We start from the raw sequence: 15,578 nt of genomic DNA on the forward strand, positions 1-15,578 counted from the left end.
CTTGTTGATATACCTCACCGCCGACACATTGTCCAAGCGGAGGAGGATGCAACAAGACGTCTGTTTCGGGGACAAAGTGCGAATCGCAAACGACCCCGCTAACAGTTCCAGACAATTTATGTGCATTTCCAGTTCTTGCGCCGACCATCTGCCGCCTGTAGAAACTTCTCCACAGCGCGCGCCCCAGCCCCACCTGCTGGCGTCGGACTCGATCACAACCTCTGGTTGTGACCCGAAAATCGCCCTGCCATTCCAGGCATCTACGTGACTTAACCACCACTGTAATTCTGTCCGTACTTCCTCCGAGAGAGGTACCGAGTCTGTGTATGAGAGGCCCCTCCGTAGATGTTGTATCTTGAGCCTTTGAAGGGCTCTGTAATGTAACGGCCCTGGAAAGATCGCTTGAATGGACGATGCCAGAATGCCCACTACTCTGGCCAGCGTCCTGAGAGTCACTACCTGACTGTCCAACAACTTCCGTATCTCTGATTTCAAATCCCGCAACTTGGCTTGCGGAAGGAATAGTTGAGCTGACAGAGAATCTATCGTGAACCCCAGAAAATCCACCAACTGCGTCGGAACCAGTACCGATTTCTTTGAGTTGACTACAAAACCCAAGCTTTGGAGTAAAGACATGGTCATATTCAGATGCCGCAGGAGACAAATGCGATCCTACGCCATAATTAATATATCGTCTAGATAGATGATCAGTCGTACCCCTCTTTCCCTGAGGAAGGCGACCACCGGTTTCATCACTTTCGTGAAGCACCATGGAGCCGAGGAGAGACCGAAGGGAAGTGCCAAGTATTCGTAACATTGGTTGCCCCAAATGAATTGCAGAAACTTGCGATGCGGTGGGAAAATCGGGATAGACAGATAAGCGTCCTTGAGGTCCAGGCGGACAAACCAATCCCTTTCCTGCAGCAAATCTGCCAGGAGGTGGATCCCCTCCATTTTGAAATAGTTGTAGGTAAGGTATTGGTTGAAATCCCTGAGATTGAGAACCAATCTGTTGCCGCCTCCTTTCTTTTGGACAAGGAAGACGTTGCTGAAGAAAGACCGAGGGCCCCTCTGAACCCTTGCGATCGCCCCTTTCTTCAGCAATTCTTCCACCTCTTCGTTTATAAAATTGTGATCTTGTAGGGAAAAATGGAGAGGCGGAGGGGGAGAACCCTGAGCTGGGCGGGAATAAAATTCCAGGTGAAATCCCTGAATCGTTTGCAGCACCCATGCATCTTGCGTCAAAGCTCGCCACTGCGCCATGCAATGCTGCGTCCGTCCCCCCAACGGAAGAATGGAAAGATCTGGAACACTCACCGGAGTTCTGGTTGAACTTGAAGTTGGCCCTGGTGTTTCCCGACTGGAAACGGCCCTTCGAGAATCTTCGCTTGGAAGGGTAGAAAGTCCCACCGCGGGTGGAGTCCCACTCTCCACGACCACGGCCCAAGTCTCCACGCTGGGAGCCTTGCTGGAATCCTCGGCCTGACGAGCGGCCCCCACCTCGTCCGGCCCTGTTGAAAACCCCCTGGCTTAGGGCTCGCTTGATACCGCTCTGGGCTTTGTCAAGGGTGGTGAAGGTGCCGACATATTTAGTAACGTCCTTCACGAACTTGTCGCCAAAGAGGAAACCCCCCGCCAGGGGCCCGGGTTCCGCTTCCGCAAGCTCGGTGAGGTTGCTGTCCATCCGAAGGAGTAGGGATTTCCGCCTCTCGGAAGAGATGGCGCAGTTCGCGTTGCCCACGAGGCAAATGGTGCGCTGGGCCCAGCCTGCCAGAATGTCTGGGTCCACTGCGTCCGGACCCTCCTTGGCTTTTAGCGCCATTTCCAGAATTTTCGCTAGGGGCCCCACGACATCCAACATCTTATCCTGGCAGCCTCGCCAGGCCCTATCCAACCCCCTCTTAGGGTCTTTGGAGAATTTACGTAAGAACGTGAGCATGCTCGCGTCTATCTCCGGAGTGTCTGCTACGCCATCTTGAATCTCAGGCCGGGGGCACTCCGACCTTAAATGTTTGCGGACCTCCCTGCTGAAAGGTTTGCGGAGGTTCTCATATAGATATTCAGCGACCGCCGGGGGAGGGATCCAGTCCGAGGACCGGGGGTGGATGATATCCGCCGGGTCAAAGTTGAATGTCCCGATTTTCTCCTCAGCCGGATTCGGTTCGGTTCTGGCCTTCTTAAAGGGAGGAGGGCGCTCCTCCGAGGTGTCGGTGTCGGTACCCGTGTCCCTATTCGTGGTAGCCGTGTCCGTATCCACAGGAATCGGGCGTTTAGACTTGGCCTTTCCGCCCACGTAGTATTGGTCCGATGGCCCTTTCGCCGGCAGGGAAGCCAGAGACTGAGCATGCGGCCACTGCTGACCCGCCGAACACGTCTCGGAAGAAGTGGCTGCGTGTTTTGATTTCTGCTTCTTCTTCTTCCCATAGCCATGGCGTTTGGCAAAACCCTCGAGCTGTTTCCGAATAGGGCGCAGAGCCTCTGCAAGCGCCTGATGCACCGTCTGCGGGACTTGCGTCTCCATAGCTTTCAAAACCGAAGCCTGGACCGAGGCATCCAGGGCTTCCACGATATTGTCCTCTAGAACAGCTTCTCGCTGTCCATCCACAATCTCCTCCTCATCCTGATGTCCTCATCTGGGTAGCGAACCCAGCCCTCCATCGTGAAGGAACGCCGGTCGACTGCTGGTACAAAGGGGTGGTAACGGGGGGGGTCAGCCCGGGCACACTTGAACAAGTTTGACGGTAACGTTTCCCAAACCCCCTCAGCAGAGCTGTAGTCAAAGGTCAAAGACCTGGGCCCTTGATTCTGAGAGCATGTGCACACTCTGGGCCTCGCAGATTTTCCAACCAACAGGCTCAAGAGCGCTGGCGATCACACAAGGGGACCCGCCGGTGTGTGGAACGCGTGTGCAATGCGTTCGCAGAAAGCCAAGGGATCAGAATGAGGCGCGCCGCCCAAACGCTACCAAAACCGCCCAATTAGCCCAAATTGGTAAGCGTGAAGGTAGCGCGCGTCGGCCGAGAGCCACCCGGAGAAGCGTCAGGGCGTACGAGGGAAGCCTCTGCGCGCCTTGCGGCTGCCGGTAGCGGGCTTGTATGCGTTAGCGCGGCGGCCCCCTTGCCGGCCAAAGACCGTTGTCCTGAGCGCTAGAAGGGCGAGGACCGAAAGACTGACGTCCAAAGTCAACGGCTCTGAAGTGGTTCGTAAACGGACAGAGAAAAGTGCAACAACAATTCCAACAGAAATAATAAAACAATTCAATTCGGAGCTATGGCTCAATCATACAACACATCTTAAATCAATACAATTCAACCCCAAAGGAACAACCCAAACACAAGCAGAGTGAGGGGACCCAGGGGAGATGCACTTAACTCTGACCTGAGCAGCAAAGAAAGAGGATGTGTAACGCACGCAGAGGGTTCTTATGGACTATGGGGGCGTGCCTATAACCATGGTGTTCCTGGGAAATGTAGTCATTTATTGTTTGTTGCGAAAACAATATATTTTCATTGGCTGCTGTGTTGATGCAGTAAAGTTTGAGAAGCATAATCTGAAGCCTCCGGTCCTGTAATAGAATTAGTGTTCAATTAGTATAGTGATACATGCAAGTACATTTTAAGTGGTGGATAGGTTAGTCAGTTATTTGGATTTGGAATGATAGCAGAAGGATAGAGGAGGAAAAAGGTTTGAATTTATATAGCGCGTGTTACCCCTGATAGGGTGTTGACGCACGCTATTCAGGAAGCCCATAAGGGATTAGTGGTAAATTAATATGGTGAAATATAAAGTAATTTCAGTGGTGGACATTAGTCAGTTATTTGGAGTGAGAAGGATAGTGGAGGGATAAAAGAGGAGGAAAGGTTTGCATTCATATAGAACTTGTTACCCCTGATGGGTGTTGAAGCGCTTTTCTGGAGAGTAGCACGCCACTCCGGAACCCATAAAGGATTAGTGTTGAAAATTAGTATAGTAAAATATGAAGTAATTTGAGTAGTAGATATGGTATTCAATTAATTGGGTAGACCAGGGAAGGTGGCGGGATAGAAGAGGGAAAGAGGTTTGTCTTTATATAGCGCTTGCTACCCCTGATGGGATTTTGAAGCGCAAGTAGCACGCTACTCTGGAACCCATCAGGATTAGTGTTGAATTAGTATGGTGTAACATGAAAGTGATTTTAGTGGTGTGTATGTTAGTCAGTTATTTGGATTAAGAAGTGGTTGGGGAGGGGTAGAAAAGAGGGAAGAGTTTAGAAAGGTTTGTTTTAGGGGATCGGTATAGTAAAAGAGGTGTCAGATGATGCAAAGAGAGGTAGGGTAGGAGATTGTTTAGAAAGGGTTATTTTGGGGATCATAGTAGTGGTTTGGGATAAATGAGAGAGTGGATGTAGAGGATATAATGATAGGTGTATAGGATGAGAGATAGGGTAGTGCACTGGAAAGAGTAGTAGAAAGAAGTTTGAGATGAGTCAGAAGGTTGGGCTAGAAGATATATTGAGCAAAGTATAGGCTGAAAAATAAGGCAGTGCATTGGAAATGCTAAATTAAAAGAAGGTGATAAATATATGGATCCATAAGTACATTGAAAGTATATAGATACTCTGGCCCTGGTCACTCTTGAACAGTCTCAAACAGGCAACTGCCCTTGTCCTCTCTGCCCTTAGCCTCAACGCCTGGGCTGAGACGCCCTAACCCTGGCCTTTTCTAACCGTAGTAATCAGGTGACCCCATCAGTCAATGGGAACCCTAGACCTATCAGAACCCTCAAATACCCAACCAATGAGGACACCAACCCTAATTCAATAGAAACACCAGATACAACCACCTATCAGTGTACAAGGCCAAGAGCGCATTCAGACAGCAGGGGTGATGGTGCTCACCCACGAGGACCTGCTGGTGGCGCTCAGAGACTTCAAATAAGAATTGCGGGATGACATCAAAGCAGATATAAGCGCCTCCTTTGATGCCTTTAAATCTGAGATGGGCTCCAAACTCAGGGATCTGAGGGCAGATGTTGACTCTGTGAGGACCCGCACCCTTGACCTCGAGGCAAAATGCCAGCGCTTCTCTCGATGCCTTCAAATCAGCCCCTTACCCTTCCTCGCTCCATTCACGTTGTCCCCTATGTTCCCCTTACCCTTCCTTGCTCCATCCACCTTGTCCCCTATGTTCTTTAAATGCTTTTCTGGATACTTATGTAACTTTTGACTGAAAATTGCAACATTATTGTTCCTCATGTAAAGCGCTCTGATTCCTTCGGGTCTAGCCAGCGCTATATAAAACTCATTATTTAAAAATGTTCCCATTTAGTACTCTTTCTCTCTTTGTCTACTTCCCTAGCTGCTATCCCCTCTCCCTTTAATCTCTCCCCTTGCCTGCTACTCTGCCTAGCCTCCTGTCCTTTGTGCCCTTTGACTAAGCGCTCCTTCTCCCCTTGTTGGGGAAAGATCCAATATTTATACTCTGGAGTCTCAGCGAACCCGAGAACCCGCTGAGAGAGTCCACTGCGCCAAGGGAGCCACTCACAGCTGAGGTAGGGTAAGGCACCCCTTGCCAAAGCACTACCTCTCCCCTTTTTAGGTCTCGTCTAGCGTAGGCTGCGCTTGCGCAGTCTCGCTGGCGAGATTTTATGTTTTCAGTAGCGAGGCTTAAACCCACCCCTCTTCTTCATTGGCTGGACTCCTAAATGCTGGCCAGCCATTGGAGAAGAGGTTTGTCTTTCCATTTAAGCCCCGTCTTTTTCGGATTGAGGGGTGTGTTTTTTAGTTTCTTTCTCTCCTCTTCCCATTGGCTGGAATGTAAACAACAACAAGTCAAAACACGCCCGTTGTTTACATTACAGCCAATGGGAAGAGCAGAGAAAGAAAAATTCGCCCCCCAGTCTGAAAATGACGGGGCGTTTCTCCGATCCATTTCTGCTTGACCTCGGAGAAACATGGTGGTGTTCATGGCATGGTCCACCGCGTATGTGATTGTTTTTATTTATTGCGCGGGTCGCATTATATTTTTAATTCCTAAGCGGGTGCCAACCCCGCTGTTTATTTTCAATTCAGAGGGATCCTACCCCTCATCTGCCCCATTTTTACTGCCGCAGCCCGGGACTGCAGGGAATCACCGCCGTGACTGCAGACTTAGGCGCCGGGACCCTGTTTATTGGGCCGGGCGGCCCATTCTGCCTGTCTCGCATGCGTGTGGGGGTGGGCTGAGGCCTGTCTCGCACCCAGCGCTCACCTGCGGCTGCGGTCCCGGGTGCCAGCGGCGCCCGGTTCCATGGCTGTGTCCGTCTGTCTGTCTGTCGGTCATGGGGTGTCCCACCAAGGCCTGTGTTGAGTGAGACGGAGCCCCCATTACCCTCCGCAGTGACATGTCTCCCGGCGGGGTTTACATAGTTTGAGGTCCTACAGCCCCCCTCCCCTCTCCTCTCTCATCCCCCTCCCTCCATCAGCGCCCACGCACATCTACCCATTCTTTCCCCCTTCGGGTATTTTTAGCCTGTAAACAACTGCTGCTACCTAAAAATGGTGAGTACTTGGGCTGGGGCAGGCCATGTGTGTGGCTGGGGGCTATGTACGGTATGGGGGCCAGGGGTGGGCTCGGCCTATTCTTGTGATGGCATTGTTCGCCTGCGGCTGTGGTCCCGGACGCCGGTGGCGCAAGGTTCCTTGGCTGTGTCCGTCTGTCTGTCGGTCCTGGGGTGTCCCACCAAGGCCTGTGTTGAGTGAGACGGAGCCCCCATTACCCTCCACAGTGACACGTCTCCCAGTGGAGTTTACATAGTGTGAGGTCCTACAGTCCCCCTCTCCTCTCACATCCCCCCAGTCAGCACCCATGTATATCTCCCCATTCTTTCCCCCTTCGGGTATTTTTAGCCTGTAAACAACTGCTGCTACCTAAAAATGGTGAGTCCTTGGGCCGGGGCGGGCCATGTGTGTGGCCAGGGGCTATGATTGGTATGGGGGCCGGGCTGGGTTCGACCTATTCTTGTGCTGGCGTGTGCGGGTCGGGGGTCCCTGAGACCCATCCCTGGCCCCCCTCACAGGCAGGAGTGCAGAGACGTGCAGGGTGGCCGTCACTCCCTCTGTCGGATTTATCCCATGAGCGTCAGAGACAGTGAGGGACTGCTGCAGCCTGGTGAGTGACTGTACCCAGGAGGCAGGGAGTGAGCCTGTCACATGCAACTGTGTGCCTGTTCCTGCAGCGCATTGAGTGCCTGTCACATGCACCTGTGTTCCTGGTCGTGCAGCGCACTGAGTGCCTGTCACATGCACCTGTGTGCCTGTTCTTGCAGCGCATTGAGTGCCTGTCACATGCACCTGTGTGCCTGTTCCTGCAGCGCACTGAGTGCCTGTCACATGACATCATGTGCGTGTGTTTCCTGCACCTCAGTGACTGTGTCTCATACAGCTGAGTGAGTGCATGCCACATGACACCAAGTGGGTGTGTTTCCTGCACCTCAGTGAGTGCCTGTTACTACAGCTCACTGAATGTTTGTAACATGTAGCTAAGTGTGCACCTGTTACTACAGCTCAGTGATGCATGTCACGTGTAGCTAAGTGTGTGCCTTTTACTACAGCGAGTGTCTGTCTCCTGATGCCACCCAAGTGTGTCTCCTGCACCCTTCACTTCCCCTTGAGTGTATGTATGCTGAGAATTAGTAGCCCATGAGTGTCTGTCCCCTGAGTGTCTGCCCCCTGAGTGCCTATCCCTTGAGTACCCACTCCCTGAGTGTCTGTCCCTTGAGTGTCTACTCTCTGAGTGTCTGTCCCCTGCGTGTCCACTCCCTGAGTGCCTATCCCCTGCGTGTCCACTCCCTGAGTGCCTCTCTGTCCACTCCGTTAGTGTCTGTCTGTCCACTCCTTGAGTGCCTGTCCCCTGAGTGCTCACTCGGAGTTTCTGCCCCTTGAGTGCCTGCTCTCTGAGTGTGGGTCCCTATAGTGGGTACCATGCTGTGCCTGGGGCGCCTCCTGATGGCACTGCTCCTCTTGCCCGCGCTCTGCCGGGCAGAGGAGGGTCTGGACTGCCCGACCTACGACGGCAAGGACCGGGTGCTGGAGCTGACTGAGAGCGGCTTGAAGCCGGCCTTGAAGTGCTATGAAGTGCTGTGCGTCTACTACCACCAGCACGTGGGGCCCAACAGGCTCTCTCACAAGCGCTTTCAGCTGACGGAGATGGTACTGGAGGTGAGTGCAATCCCCCCACAACGCCCCCTCCCCCCCGTCGGTGAGCTGTGTCTCATGACGGGTGCTGAATACCAGGAGCTGTGTCTTATGACGTGTTCTGAATATCACTCTCTTAAGCGCTATCCTCGGTTGTGTTGTATGCTACACCCTGTCATTTTTTATCTCTTATTTGCTTATGTTACATAGTACGTGTTGCTTTGTTGTGATACGTTTTTGACATTCCTATAGCGCGCAGTCTAAGAGTAGGGGCTCCAGGCGCTTTACCCGGGAAGGTTTCGTGCTGTGCATCCGTCTGGTTACTGTTCCCTTGCACTAGGCCTGGCTGGTGCTTCTGGTGTGGCTCTCGGTTTCGCACCGGTGGCTTGTTCACGGAGCTGCAGTTTGTGATGTTGGTGTTGGAAAGGTGTGGCCCTGGGCTTTGCTGGTTGTGTACACACACCCCACACCAGTGAGATGTCCGTCCCTGGCAGGTGGCGATACTTTGGGTGCACTGCTGGTGTCTGTGTGCGGTGGATGAAGTGTGTTACACGTGTGTGTGTGTGGTTCTGTGTCTTTGAGATGGATGTGTGTGGTGTTGTGCCTAATGAGTTGTTCATGTTTGTGAGTCACTTGCCTCCACAGCGGATGCTGAGGTGGGCGTGCCTTAATGACGTGTTGAATTTATATTGAATTAGATTCAGAATGTTCTGTCAAGAATTGTTCTCTGGCTTTAAGTTATAGAGAGAAAGAGTGTGTCACGTTGTGTTTCTGTGTTGCTTAATTTAGTGAAGGACTTCACAACTGTTCCTATAGAGTTGTGCTTGGTATGCAGTGTGCTGGCTAGTGTGTGTGTGGCTCTGTGTGTGTGTGTGGCTCTGCCTGTGTGTGTGTGTGTGTATGTGGCTCTGTGTGTGTGTGTGTGTGTGTGTGTGTGGCTCTGTCTGTGTGTGTGTGTGTGGCTCTGTCTGTGTGTGGCTCTGTCTGTGTGTGTCTCTGTCTGTGTGTGTGTGTGTGTGTGGCTCTGTCTGTGTGTGTCTCTGTCTGTGTGTGTGTGTGTGTGTGGCTCTGTGTGTGTGTGGCTCTGTCTGTGTGTGTGTGTGTGTGTGGCTCTGTGTGCGTGTATCTGTGTGTGTGTGTGGCTCTGTGTGTGTGTGTGGCTCTATCTGTGTGTGTGTGTGTGTGTGTGTGGCTCTGTCTGTGTGCGTGTGGCTCTGTCTGTGTGTGTGTGGCTCTGTGTGTGTGTGGCTCTGTGTGTGTGTGTGGCTCTGTGTGTGTGTGTGTGTGGCTCTGTGTGTGTATGGTTCTGTGTGTGTGTGGCTCTGTGTGTGTGTGGCTGTGTGTGTGGCTCTGTGTGTGTGGGTGTGTGTGGCTCTGTGTGTGTGGGTGCAAATGCAATAGGTCTCGCATTTGCAAGAGATTAAGCTATTGGCACTGTAAATGACAATACCATTTATTTATATGTTTTAAAAACAAAAATAATGTCATGAGCAATGCAGATAGCTCTAACTTTAACAAAGACGAGTCCATTGCATTGTAAATGCTTGTTGGGGAAGGATCCAGTATGTAGGCCTTGGAGTCTCAGGGACCCCTCTGAGGAAGTCCACTGCGTAAAGGGAGCCTCTCTCAACAGAGATGGGGAAGTGATACCACTTCCCCTGGAACCACAGCTTACTGGACTTTGGACGTTGCTTTAACTCGTCTACCGGTTTGTGTCCCCGTCGCCCGTTCCCTCCTCTATCCATGTTGCGTCTCTCACCCTCCCCTCCTCTTTCCCGCCTTCATTATCTGTCTACTTCCCCTGCTCCTACCCCACCTCCCCTGAATCTATCTGCTTGCCTGCTTTTCTCCTTACGTATTTGTGCGTATAGTTTATCTCGACCTTTAAAGTAAATATGTTGCCTTGCTCTAATAACTGTGTAACCTTTGTAACAATGTAACCAGTAACGATGATCTGATACTCATGTAAAGCGCTCTGATACCTCTGGGTCTAGCCAGCGCTATATAAAACCTTTAAAATTAAAATAAAAATAACCACTAGCAGACCAGATAAGGTCCCAGCGACCTCAGACAAGGTTTGCTGTCCAGGGAGTTGGTAGCTGCTTCTCCTGTTTAGAATCGTAGAATATCCCTGTTGCTGGGGGTGGGAGGGAGGGGTGGGGGGGGGGGGGGTTAGGGAGGCTGGTTTCACCGGCTTGTGAACACACAATGGTGGCTGGTGGTGCACTGTTTTCACATACAGGTCTTAGCACAGAGCAAAGAAGAAATTTGGAGGGAAAACTGAATTGTTACCCGGAATGAGAGGGATAAACGACAGAGTTTGGGATGCAAATCCCACAATTCAACACGTTAAATGGAAGCAATCATGGGCAGGAAAAACCACAAGATTAAAACACAATACAGGTGATAAAATATACAATCACAGGCAGGTTAAAACTACAATTTTAAACTGTAACAACCACATGCAAGACAGTAATCACAGAAAGGGAAAATCGTTTAACAACTTTTGTTTTGGGGAAGAGACAGCACTAGTCTGCCTCCTTACCACTTCCTGGACGCAGCTCACTGCAATCTGGGGCACGTTTCTGAACTGATTTAAGCTGAAGTAGTCTGTGTTTAGATCTAGTAGCTTTTTTTCTATTACAATATTTCCTTGTGTCCGAACCATGCCCAGATGCAACAGATCACTTCACAGAACATCTCTATTGTACAGAAAAGAGTTCAAATGACTACCAAAAGCAAAGGCAATTTGTACGATGAGCATACTGCCAATTACTTTTTCTCCTCCAAGGAAAAATGCGAAGCATAACAAAATGCAGAACTTTCTCTGACTGAGAGTCCATGCACATTTTTACAGTAGGAAATGTTTGCTATCGTTAAATGAAATAAATTAATTTAATCCCAGCAAATTTTCAGAAAAGTATTACATTAAGTTTGCCCATGAAATCAAGTCACAGTTCAACAGGCAACACATTCCATTTTCTTAGGTCAAGGTAGTAAAAGTTTTGATTCTGTTTTAGCCTTTTTTCTCAAGGGAGTTCTAGCAGTAAAGATAGAGTGCTGCATACGTTGAAGTGACCAGACAGAAGAATCTTTAAAGTGCGGCTTCTTTAAGCCGCCATCAAGGGTTAGGCACTGATTTATATGTTGTAGGGAAGGATATTCTGTCACAATGGCAACAGAGTAACCTTACCACCAAAAAAATGGTCAACCCACACGATTTAAAGGCAGGCAGACCCTAGTTGTAAACTGGCCAAAGTTTTATCCTTTCCTCCAATGGTTACTCACTCCGACGGGCTGTTGGAGGTTGACCTCTAAGTCGTGCAATTAATTTAGATGTCCACCATACAGTTCAGTTTGGAGACTAAATCCCATGAAAAGAACAAAAAGCGTGTGCCAACTATATGTGAAAATACAGTGTAACACAAAAAACAAGCGTATGCTTTGGTAATGTGTGAAAAACAAAAGCGGCCTGTAGCGTGCATAGTCTGGCTAACATAAGAAAAACGACAATGTCCAAGTAGGAAACACACGACAGAAGAAGAAGGTAAAAATAAATAAAATAAAGACACCATTGAAGGAACGAAGGCATGATGAGATAAAAAATGCAGATATCCAGCACTTACAGTTTGATGACAGTCAAACTGAATGTCTTTGGTTTGCCAATTCTGTTCCCCACACAGCAGTTGCATAGCAGATAAAGACACCCCCTGCTTTGTTTGCGCTTCTGTAAGAAACGACAAAAAGAGCTAAAAGCCCTTGGCTTGATAAGACCAATTTAAATAAACAATGATGGTTTGAATATGTTTGTATTTGGGAAACCAGGCACTTACTGTGCCAGTTTATGCGTAACAAATAGAAAAAATAAAACCACTTGGCAGAAAAACATTCTCCACAAGTTTTTTCCCCACTTAATATTTTTAAGCTGGTGTGGTGCGGACTGAAATACCGTTACATGTGCACAATCAATGTATATATTACTATTGGATATGAGGTGCAAATGTTGGGTTACTGACAAAAAAAGCATCGCATGTTTACGTATTACTGAAAAAACTCCAAATGAATTAATGCAAAAGGTGTGAATATTTGTGATTTTCTATTTTAAGATCATTGCTATTGGAACCTGTTACTGAGTGTATTCCTGTGAAAAAGTAGGCAAAATGGACAACAGGGGCATTGATTTGCTTTACACTTGTGACGTGAAAAAGAACACAAATTATGAGGGGGCTCCTCGTTTAGAGCTTTATAAGGCTGAAATGTGTGAAGAGCATGCAATGGAAAAAACTCTTCCAAAGCTATCTAATGGCACTAGCAGTAGCATTGGCCAGCTTGAGTGAGCAGGGCCAATGGCCCATAGGTTTAAAGAAGTACTTCAAGGGGCAGTATTATAGTTGGGTCCCTCGTGCAACACTCGCCCGAATAGTCTGCCCCTCATTTCTATTTTATTTCCATTGCAGAACAACAAGAGAGGACTCGTGAGCAGGTCGAGCAGTGGCGCCAGTGGCACTATGATGGGCTCGACCCATCCTACCATTACCAACGTTACAACATCTAATTTAACCAAAAGGCTGGAAGAGCAAATTCAGACCGAGGAGCGTTCCCTGTGCAAAAGGACAGCTAGAAGGAGACGGCGTGCTGTAAACAACACGTGGCCATATCTTGGACATAGTCATGGCCTGTCTCTCAATAATGGCTCAGAAATTTAAAATTGATGACCAAATACTACACCATAGATTTATTTTGTTATTTTAATACGCATCTTTGTTTCTTTGCCTTTTATGTGCCATTTAGAGCTTGCTTTAATTGTATTGTGTGAAAAATCTGGCTTTTTCCAAAAGACCTGTCAAAGATATGCAGACTTGGCCTCCTGGGGCAATATGTAAATTATAGCTTGAGCTAAAGCGTCTAGAAATGCGCTTCATGTTGGAAGACAACCTGTTTGTTACTTTATCTATTCAGAAACTGTTTCATGTACAAGGGGAAGTGTAAACTTCTGTACGAAATTTTTATAAACAGATTACATAAAAATAGGTGTCATATTTTTCAATGGTGATTGCCTGATGACTGTGTACACTTTTATTTTATATTTGGAAAAATAGGTTGAAAGGCTAGTTTTTGTAACAGCTTTCATTTATATGATACTAGCTTACCCGTCGCGCTTTGTTGCGATCTCAGAAGAAAGGAAATTTAAGGAAACTTGTTATGATGACATTCAATATACATTGTGTCATTTTTAATGAAACTTATTCATTTTAATATGGAAAACATTTTAAAGTGTTGTTTTAATTCTTATTTTTTTATTCGAGTGCTTGTGGATACACGGTATTTTTTGTTTTTCCGTCTGGTGCGTACACGAATAAATCAGAAGGCTTTCCGACGCATGAGCTGGCCACATACAGTTGTCCATGTGGGAAGCACGGATTCTCCAAATCTAGTCCACACACTTGCAGCGATTGTCCGTGTGCTTTTTTGATGGTCATTGCAAAAGCGAGTCGCACCGGAAACTGTAAACGTTCAGTATTGGAAAGATTATGTGGGCCCTTGGGGCCGGGGGGACGATATTTAACACATTTTTCTTTTTTTTGCCAGAAACCTTTGCAGGAGTGTACTCAACAACTTTTAACAAATTTTTAAAAAAAATGTAACGTTTTTTGTTGTTGCCAGAAACCTTCGCAGGAGTGTACTCAACAACTTCCCAAAGTTTCATGCCGATCAGATGAATGGCGTAGTAATGCATAAAGGGCAAACAGACAGACATACATTCGTTTTTATATATATATATATATATATATATATATATATATATATATATATATATATATATATTTCGTGTTTCCTGTATGAATGTCATAAAAATGTATACTAGGCTTTCTTTTGAAGGATTATGCTGTATTCTACAAGACAAAAGCTTTCAACAGTGTGTAAACACATATTATTTATAAAAAAAAAATTGGGTAAACACACAAAAATAACATTTTACCATTACATTGGATCCCTCCAAAGCTTTATGTAAATAAACGAAGACCCTCAAAGGCCCTAGCTTTTAATTAGAGTTCAGGGGGTGTATTTTTTGTTTATCTAGCTTGCATACGCTCTGTGTTGAAAAAAGTAATACTTGCAGCTGAGATCTATTTAGGTAGCCAGATTTCCACAAGAACTGGCAACGTCAATAAGTTGGGGCTTTACAATCAGAGCTACTGGCTTTGTCAATGCTTGTTTGCAACACCATGTGAACTCGTGTGTCAAGGCACATGTTTGACAAACTTTGAAAGGGTTTCAGCTGCTGGCCGAGTCAGCATGTGCAGGAAGGTTTGGGCCATGGGAGGAGGGTGAACTTTTAAGTGCGTGTGCCAGTTTGGTCAGTTTTAATCCAGCCCGCTCAGGCCAATCTCCACGCTGCACTCATGCTTGAGAGCAGCACGGAGATTGGATGGAGAGTCTGTGATGCTGTCCCAGAGGCTGCTTGGACCAGGAACTGGAAGCAGAGGATGGCAAGGCAGCCAGAAGCAACAGGTAAGTCTTTTATTACTTTTTATTATCAAACTCCCTGCTCGCTCCCCCTCCAACTCCGCCTGCACCCTCCACTCCTGCCTGCCTCCACCCACCCACCACTCTCTGTTGGCCGCCACTGGTGCATGAGGAATCATGCACATAAACCTGATGAAGCATGCATGCATATGCATCAAGGCAGATCTGCCATTTTCAGTATTTTTAATAAACAGTTCTAAGATGACGGACGACCATCTTCGAGTTGTACATTTAAAAAAAAAATAGAAATTAACTGAACACAAAAGCATATTTTAAGAAAGGGGCAGCAAATTACAGCTGCTGGGTCACCCCAAAAAATAATTTAAACACGCATTTGCAATGCAATAGGTCTCGCATTCGGAAAGTTTGAGCTATTGGTATTGTAAATGACAAATTTTTTATTTATGTGTTGGTTTGGAAAATAGTGAATTGTGAATTGAATAGCTTTGTCATTTACAATGCCAATAGTTTTAACTTTCGCAAATGTGACACCTATTGCATTTGTAATGCAATATGTGTTGTATTTACGTGACTTAGATGTATTGATATTACAAATAAAAATTGCATTTTTTTAAAATAATTAATACTTAAAAGTTATTGTAATTTATAATGGCAATAGCTTTTGTAAATAACTTTTATGAAGATTATGTTCATTGTATTTTATTGTGATGAAAATCCAATAACAGAAGTGAACTATTAACATATTTTTGTGACATTTGCAATGAAGCTTGAAACATTGAGAGAACATATTTGAACCAGTTTTTGAATGGTTGCAAAGATTGATGCTGTGATGGCGCGGAGTGATGTTGTGGTGGCGACAAGTGATGCTGTGGTGTTCAGTGGTGCTGTGGTAGCGCATAGTGATGTTGTGGTACCCCTGAGTGATGCTCTGGTGGTG

At 47.4% G+C, this 15,578-nt stretch overlaps 1 protein-coding gene across 1 annotated transcript in view; it reads left to right on the top strand.

Annotated features, from left to right (window-relative positions):
• UCMA (upper zone of growth plate and cartilage matrix associated) overlaps window positions 1-13,601 on the top strand; it is a 92,152-nt gene extending 78,551 nt beyond the window's left edge. The window contains exon 5 of the mRNA XM_086919842.1: window positions 12,610-13,601. Within this exon, the coding sequence (XP_086775968.1) occupies window positions 12,610-12,707 (98 nt within the window). The 3' untranslated portion in view covers window positions 12,708-13,601. The remainder of the gene's footprint in view (window positions 1-12,609) is intronic.
• The last annotated feature ends 1,977 nt before the right edge of the window (window positions 13,602-15,578 follow it).

The sequence above is a fragment of the Lissotriton vulgaris genome, chromosome 1_1 (genome assembly GCF_964263255.1).
Source record: "Lissotriton vulgaris chromosome 1_1, aLisVul1.2, whole genome shotgun sequence".
Taxonomy (NCBI): Eukaryota; Metazoa; Chordata; class Amphibia; order Caudata; family Salamandridae; genus Lissotriton; species Lissotriton vulgaris.